This window comes from Phyllostomus hastatus, unplaced genomic scaffold, assembly GCF_019186645.2.
Source record: "Phyllostomus hastatus isolate PE091 unplaced genomic scaffold, TTU_PhHast_1.1 phas_contig_57, whole genome shotgun sequence".
Taxonomy (NCBI): Eukaryota; Metazoa; Chordata; class Mammalia; order Chiroptera; family Phyllostomidae; genus Phyllostomus; species Phyllostomus hastatus.
In genome coordinates this window covers 3959101-3967788 of record NW_025333912.1, presented here as the reverse complement: position 1 = coordinate 3967788, position 8688 = coordinate 3959101, and the positions used below count along the sequence as shown (strand labels likewise).

Below are 8688 nucleotides of genomic sequence, written 5' to 3'. Positions count from 1 at the left end.
ACCTTAAGTGTAAGACATTAAATCAGATGAAATTTGATTGGAATAAAGGTTGTACTGGCTAGTTGTAAATTAGTTATTTACTTGCTTTTTTTAACACTTTATTTTTTACAGCAATTTTAGGTTCAGAGAAATATTCAGCAGAAGTTACAGAGATTTTCCATATGCCCCTTGCCCCCACATACACAAAGCCTCCCCCATTATCAACATCCCCACCAGAATGTACATTTGTTACAGTTGTTGAACCTGCATTGACACATCATTACCACCCAAAGTTCATAAAGTACATTAAGATTCATTCCTGGTGTTGTACATTCTATGGGTTTGAACAAATCTATAATGACATGTACCCACCATTATAGTATCATACATAGTTACATTGCCCTGAAAATCCTCTTGTGCTGTTCATCATTCCCTCCTTCCTAACCCCTGTTGACCACTGTTCTTTTTAGTGTCTCCGTAATTTTGCCTTTTCCAGAATGTCATATAGTTGGCATCATATAGTTTGTAGCCTTTTCAGATTGCCTCCTTTTATTTAACAATAAGACATCTAAGTTTCTTCCATGTCTTTTCATGGCTTGATAGCTCATTTTTTTTAGCACTGAATAATATTCCATTGTCTGGATGTACCACAGTTTATTTATCCATTCACCTACTGAAGGACTTCTTGGTTGTTTCCAAGTTTGAGCTATTATGAATAGAGCTGCTATAAACATTAGTGTGTAGGTTTCTCTGTGGACATACATTTTCAACTCATTTTGGTAAACACCAAGGAGTGCCACTGCTGGATCATATGGTAAGAGTATGTTTAGTTTTGGAAGAAACCGCCAAACTGTCTTCCAAAGTAGCCGCACTATTCTGCATTGCCACCAGCATGCGTGAGAGGTCCTATTGTTCCGCACCTTCAGCCACATTTGGTGTTGTTGATGTTCTGGAATCTGGCCGTTCCAACAGGCGTGTGTTGGTACACATTAGCTTTTAGCAAGGTCTCAGTCTTTTGAATCATGATCCAATACTAAGTACCAGCTGCCTCTTCAAGAGTTGTATATTCTACAGATTTGGTAGTGTGTGATTACTGGAAAGATCATCGATACCAGAGACAGCCAGCCCTGAGCTTTGTACCTTAATTCTGGTGCACTACCATGGAGGAGTTATTTCACTTCTCTGAGCCTCAGCTCCTCCTTTCTAAAATGGAAGTAATAAATTAATAATAACGTACTTACTTCAATGAGTTGTATGAGTAAATTGTGTACTTTCTCTAATTTTATCCAAGTGATTAAACTATTCAACCAGAATGGAACTCAGGACTGAACCCTGTACCATGCTGGTATCAGCCTTTCTCTGGGTTGGATAATTGTTCTTGGAGCTCATATACCTGCCCCACCATCCAGCTCACAGTTTTGTATTTCAGGTATATCTGCACAGGCTTTGTCAAATGCCTTAGCAAAATCAAGCACTCACTAAGGTTGATTTCTTTGGACTATTTGTATACATTTTCCCTTCTTCCGTCTCAGATTTTGGGTGGATAGGCACTATTTTTTAATTCTCTCTTAATTAGTTCCTCCTTGTTCTTCTAAAACATATATAAAGTTCTTTGGTTTCTAGGCTACTACATTTCCTGAGTAGATGATCCTTTGACAACGTAATTTGAGTTTCCTTGGCTTCTTTCAGAAGGAATCATTGTAGAAAAATGATACATGTGTTAGCTGAGACAAATGTCTCATTTTTTTGAGGGTTATGTGTGCACACACATGCCTGTGTGTCTGATGGTGCAACGGGGCTTGAATTACGCCTTCGGAACTCTTTGCTCCTATCTTTCCACTCAGTATCTCTTCCATCAAATCAGAGCTTAGATTCCTCATCACTTTTGCCATCATCACAGACGATTAGGATTCAGTAAAAGGAGATAGCCTGAAATTTAATTCTAACCAGCAGCTCAATCCAAACTCCTAAAATCTGGCTGGGGTGGGGTGGTAATGTGTTCTGATAGCGGGTTAATGAAGGAAGAAGCGCCCCCCAGGAAATCATAACAAAGAGTCTTAAGCAAGTCCTTTTGTTGACAACTTTATCCAAGAAACTATCTTCTCTGGAGACTGTTTTAAACTTTAGACTAATCGTCTCCTTGCCACAGAAGTCCTTTTGTGGGGAGAGATGGTAACTGAACACAGGAATGACAGGCCTCTGTAAGCACAGGCTCTGCCCACAGATTCCTTCCGTTGTCAGTCTCCCATCTGTCCTGTCATCCTTCCTGCCCAGGGATCTACCAAATAAGGACATGGATGTAATTATTCAGAAGTCCTCTTCTCAGATAATTTCCATCGATGTCAAACTTTTGAGCCAATCACTGTGAAATTCTGGTCAAATGACAATAGCAATAATCTTCCATTGCTTTTTCTTCAAGTATTATGTAAGGTTGCTTTGGACATAATATTTAGAATACTGAAAATACTCCAGATCACAGGTGACGGTATAAAACCCCTGGTCCAGTGTGTAGTTAACTTCGAGGCTTCTCAGTAAGCTGAAGCAAATTAAAACTGAAACAGCAGTAATGTTGCCCTAGATGTAAATGAAGAATAAACAAAATCAAAATAATAAATGACATCATACAGACTGAGTAAGAAAAACCTGTTTAACATTATGGCAAAGTTATTGATAGAATCATATCTACGGATAGAAAAAAGGAAAAATAAATTAGAACAGAGGTGGCATCTTGCCCTGGTGATAAGAACTAAGTAAACTTTAAAAATAATCAAAATCTATCTCTGGATCTACAAAATGCAGTTGTACCACATCACCCTCCTGTGTTCAAAACACACCAAGCTTTGAAGTAATATGTGCAAAGTGCCTGGCACGTGGTATGCACCCAGGAAATTATAGTGTCCCTCTATTTCTCCACTGTAGACATCAGTACGCGTTTTTACCATACCTGAAACTGACATTTTGAGGATCTTTTAAGACTTAATGTTGAGGCGCTGCTGGCAGTTACACATCCTAATGTCCCAATTTACATTTTAAATCTCCTGAAAAGTGAATATTTTAACATTAATTCCATTTAGTGGGAAAGATTTACAGGCCCCAAGTGTCCGCTGATTACCACACTCATAGTCTCTCCAGCTCTGGCACTTCCAGATTTCACTGATCCCAAGCCATTTATTAAACGGTTTAATTGCTCTAGCTTGCCCCTTTTGTGGCTCATCTCCTACGGGTTTTATCTCCTTGCATTATTAGTACTGAGGGCCTAGGGACATCATGAGATTACTCTAGTAGAGGCTAAATCTGCCTCCTCCCTACTTCAATTGCTGGCACAGTCACCAATAACTGATTTTCTATTGTGACCAATTCACATCTACAGGTAACAATTCTTCATGAAAAGTCACTATTGATTAGAGAGGCCAGGTCTGGTTGCTAAATAGAACAACATAACAACAGTAGAAATGATAATAATGCTTCATGTAGCACTGCCATCTGAAACCATTTCCATCAAAGGCTTTGATAATTTTATGAAGCACAAATCCTTCACTTTATAGAATGTAGCTAAAGTAATTCTCTTCTCCTAACTAGTGGGTTTTAAAAATGGCATGATTGCACAGTAAAATCTCTGCTCTAGAAAATATTTTGCTTGGGGAATTCTATACTACTATATTGCCTGTTGTAATTCCAATTGTATGTATATTATCAAAATACAAACTTAGGTATTTCATAAAATGCTCTAAGAAATAATTATAATTCTAAGTTATAATTTCTAAATTTCTAAATACAGTGATCATAGAAGATCCAGAGAAGAGACTCCTTGATGTGTACATGTCTTTAAATATCAACAGCCAAAGAGAGGGCCATAACAAAGTGGCAAAGAGCTGAACCCTGCCCTGTGAACAAGGCTGGGGTGTGGGGGAGGTGTAGGGAGAATGCCAGTGGGGACCATCTGGGCCCCAAAAGTTCTGTTAGGAAGCACAGCCAAGCTGTGGTTGCCTAATGGGTGGCCAAGTCATAGTCTGATGTTTGTGGCTTGGGATACAGCCAAGGTCACCTAAAAAGTTGGCTGGCTGGCTCCATGTGTGGGTCCCACCTTGGTCTCCCTATTGAGATTACTTCCCCTCTGCCCACCACGGAAGGCCCAGTGTGAGAAGTGCTCTAGTAACATCCAGGGATGTCTGCACTATGGTAGCTTTTGGAGTTGTCCAACCTGGCTTCCCGTGCCTACCAGCAGAACTACCCTTAGGGTAGCTTTGGAGAAATCCTTCACAACACCTCTTCCTCCTCAAGATTACTTGGGGAGGCTGGGCTACCTGTGGTTGGTTGAGGAGACTCCTGAGAATAGCTGTGTCTGTGAGAGTGTGACTGGTGGAAGGCTCCTGCCTGTCCATCAGTCCCCTTTGGTTTTCTAGAACTCAGCCTGGGTGCAGAAGATACAGCCTAAGAAGCCTGTGGCAGTGATGACTTGGTTCTCATAGGCCTCTAAAACCATCTCCTGGGCAGGGCCAGACTCTGAACCAGGTCTTTCCTGACACCTGGAGGCAGGTCAGGTGGGAATTTGCACCACCACAGTGACCAAACATCTGGTTTACCTGGAACTGCACCAGTTTTAGCACTAAACATCCCACATTCCCAAGACAACCCTCAGTGTCAAGCAAATGGGAATGGCTGGTTACCCTGACCTCTGATTTTTGTCCATTGGCTGACAGAGGAAACTTTGTAGTTAAGGAAATACAGTTAAGACAGTGGTAATCTTTTATTCTACATGTCAGCTGAAGGCCTTGCAAAGACCTTCACATTTTGTCTTAGGAGCCTTACCACTCCTCTGGGAGTGGGACAGACAGGTGATGCACGTTGTCACCCTCTTTTCACAGCCTGAAGAGGCTAGGCGACCTGTCCCTAGGGTGGGAATGAAGAGCCAGATGCAGAACAGAGGTGCCTGGCAGCCTGCTGGCCTCAATCACTTTTCAGTTCTGTCCATAAGGAGCCTCTCTGTTGGAACTGCTTACCTGGAGGGAGATGGTGATGTCACCCTTTCTTTTCACCAGCATTTGCTGAACTGGGCTGGGTGGTGACCTTTTCGGTAGGAAGCCAAAAGGTCATACATTTCTGGCTTTAGTCTCACTCCTGAAACTGTAAACAAAGACTTCTCTATATGGAAAAAAGAAAAAAAAAAGAGGAAACCACCAACATGTTATTTCCTGGGATTTCACAGTATGCTTTTTATGTCTTTTTAATATTTGTCACCTGAAGAGATGCCAAAACATGAGCCATACTTACCCACCAATAATTTATACTTATTCATGGATAACTTGCTTTACTGAATCTACTAACATTTGTCAAGTGGCTCCTATTTAGTATAGTTCAGTTACCAAGTGGGCAGCTGGGTAAGGCATTATGCTAGGTGTTATAGACCATAAAATCAGGAACATAATAGGGAGACACACACACTAACAAAGATCAAAAGTGAGGTGCATGACAGCCCCTCTCCTGAGTCTATTGAGGAACACCGGAAAAGTATGGACAAGGACCCTTTGAGCCTTGAAGGATGGCTATGGCCATAGTCAAGGACTCGTAGGAAGGACATTCCCGGCTGAGGGATCGGTATGAGCAAAGGCATGGAGGAAGGAAAGTGTGTGAGAGAATTCCAAGTGAGACCCCGGCCAGGAAGCTCAGTTGCGGGGTGTCCAACACGCCGCCTACGGGCTGCATGTGGCCCAGGATGGCTATGAGTGCAGCCCAATACAACATTGTAAATGTACTTAAAACATTATGAGTTTTTTTTGTGATTATGTGTCACAATGTATTTAATGTGTGGCCCAAGACAACTCTTCTTCTTCCAGTGTGGCCCAGAGACGCCAAAAGTTTGGGTATCTTCAGTAGAGCTTCATTCCAACATACCAGTGTTGTGTGTTTGAATGCCAGTCAGAGCATATACAAGAATCAACCAATGAATGCATAGATAAAGAGAATAACAAATCTCTCTCTCAAAATCAATTAAAATTTTTTTTTTTTAATTAGAGAATTGCAAGTAATTGTGCATGGCTAGAGCAAGGCACACTAAACGACAACATTGGGAAAATGGGTTAGGACCAGATGGTGAAGGGAGTTACCAAGCCAAGGAGTCTGAACATCTGTGCCAGTGATGATAGGCAATGAGCACCACACTGGGCTAGGCGTGTTTAGGAAGGTTTCAAATCCTGTTACATTAGATGCATTAGGCAATCTATTTAAATAGATTCTAAGTGCAACTTTTGCAAATTAAAAAAAAGTTAATATATATTTTGTAATATATATGCATGTTACATTTGTCCTCTGATTCATGCATTTGGTTAGTTTAGAGTGCTGGCAGTTTATATTGTTATAAATGCCTGTGTTTGTTAAGTGTTGTTCCTGGGTGCTTCCTGTGCTGAATTATGAGCCAGGACCTCCAAAAGATAACATTTTAAGGGGCTTATCTGCAAAAACGGGGATAATAAAACTTCCTGGCAGACTGTGCTAAGCTTGAAGAAGATACATACAAAACATATTGGGGGGTTCTTGATACATGATACATTTTAGCTGGTAGTAGCAGTTGTTATAGCATCAGCATAGCCATCATCTGAGAAAAACAGCAAGAGGCAACAGCCACATTGTCACAAAGCATATCCAACACCTGCTTAGGACATCTTTCCACTTGGGCATTGCTCTGCCAGGTTCACAGAGAGCACAAACTTAGGATGCTTTAAATATTGCACAATTTATAAAAAGAGAAGCTTCTAGATTTAGTGCACCAAAAGCCTCAAATGCCTTAATAATATGGTTTGCTGGAAGCTGCTCACACCTGAAGGGAAGAAATAATCTTGCAATGTGAGCTCTGCCTCGCTCGGCCTAGACTTAGGCACTGAGTAATCTGTAGCCCTCACTCCTTGAGTTTGGAAGTACATATCCTCTAGGCTGGAAAGGGGAGACATCAAGTTTTGTTGATATGCATAATACATTTTCAGAGGTACATTATAATATGCAATTTTATATTCTACTCTCCTTTTAGCTCATGCCATAGCATAAACCTTCAAACAGCTAAAATAAACAGTGCAGAAGCTTCACAGATTACTCTCATAACAACTCAAGTCCAAACTATCTTGGAGACTTCCTTCAGGGAGCAGTGTCCTTCTGCCTTGGGGACAGTGGCATGAAGATATCCCTCAGGCTTCCTTGCCCCTCAAGCGCAGCAGCCCCTCAAAAGCAAGGAAACAGGGAGGAGAGAGAAGGGGAAAAGAGATGGAGTGAGGGGAAGATGAAGGGGTAAGGGAGAGATGGAAAAAGTATGGAGAGAAAGAGAGAGAGACAGAGACAGAGAGACACAGATGTTATCTGACAGAACAGTGCTGGGAAAGCAACCAGTTAACCAAAGGGATTCCAACCAATTTGGCCCTGGACTGCTCCGTTCTCCTTCCCAATTCATGAGGGGGAGAGGGAGAGAAAGAAAATAAAAGAAAGAAGAAAAGAGAGGAAAAGAAAGAAGGAAGAAAGCATCAGAGCAGTTCTCCTGCAGCAATCTCACAAATGCAAAACCTTCCATTCGGCTGACTCCTCATTAGCTTACTGAATCTGACAGCATAATTATCACAGCTGCTTCACGCTTAGAATAAATAAATACGAAAGTGAGTGTTTAAAAATTTTTGAGAAGGGATATTCAGTCATCTAGACAGTCAGTAGGACAAGTTTATTTAAAACTTTTAGATTCTTATGTATTTAGATCATTTCAGAACGAGATAATGAGATAGTTGTCTTTCAGTCTAATTGAGTTCCTAAGCTCCTGGCTGTTGGCTGTCACCCTTTCAAACTTTGCTTTAACTTTCCTTCCTTTAGAAATCTGATCCTGGTGTCTCCATTTACTCTTCCTGGGCTGAGAACCTGGTGAAGGCACAGTGCACTGGAGTGCGGAAAGTGACTTAATGGGACTGAGGAGCTAAGTAACCTTTCACAGGAAACAAGATAATCAAATCTCTTTTACTTGCTTGCAATGGCTAAAAGAGAAAGCACAGGTTAAAAAGAAAGCTTGGAAACTGAACCATCATTTCAAAAGGTCTTACAATTTCTCTTGTCACGTGCCTTTGGCACTACTCTTACACATCAGCAATCCATCAGCTGGAGTTGCTTAGTGAATTTAATTATTCAGAGTGCACACAGTCTCATGAGTACATGGTAATTTTAGCTCATGTGTATGCATATAAGTTTCATATCTTCAAAGCCCAAAGGATCACACAGCACTTTAAATTGAAGTTGCTAACTAACAAGGAGTGCACTTAAAACTCTGACTAGGAGCACAGCACATACACATTTCCAATTAAAGCAGATGATCTTTCCTTTTAAAATTAATTAGTGCCTATTTATCTTTTCCTCTTCTTTCCACCCCTCATTCCCCCAGGACCAAATTTATATGAACTGTTACATGTAGTGCATTAAAAGCTTTATAAAATAAATATTCTGTCAATCTGGGATAAAGGAAACTAGCATTAACCCATTGTGCAGGTTGAGAACTTGAGGTTTATGAAGGTCAACAATGCATCTTACATGAGGGAAAAAAGAAGACAACTTGGATCCTTTACCTCTCAGTCCAGAGCTCCGACTCCCTGTACCACTTGTCATACTTCATTATTTTAAACAATAGAGGCAATGCAACATCAGTATTGAAAGAAAAACTTTGAAAAAGGAAAAAAATTATCCACAATCCTT

At 40.8% G+C, this 8688-nt stretch overlaps 1 protein-coding gene across 1 annotated transcript in view; it reads right to left on the bottom strand.

The window, feature by feature from the left end:
* Positions 1-2461: 2461 nt before the first annotated feature.
* CDK15 (cyclin dependent kinase 15) overlaps positions 2462-8688 on the bottom strand; it is a 79349-nt gene continuing 73122 nt past the window's right edge. Inside the window, exons 13-14 of the mRNA XM_045847629.1 lie at positions 4980-5121; positions 2462-2553 (exon numbers count right to left, since the gene is read on the bottom strand). Coding sequence (XP_045703585.1) covers positions 5012-5121 — 110 coding nt within the window. The 3' untranslated portion in view covers positions 2462-2553; positions 4980-5011. The remainder of the gene's footprint in view (positions 2554-4979; positions 5122-8688) is intronic.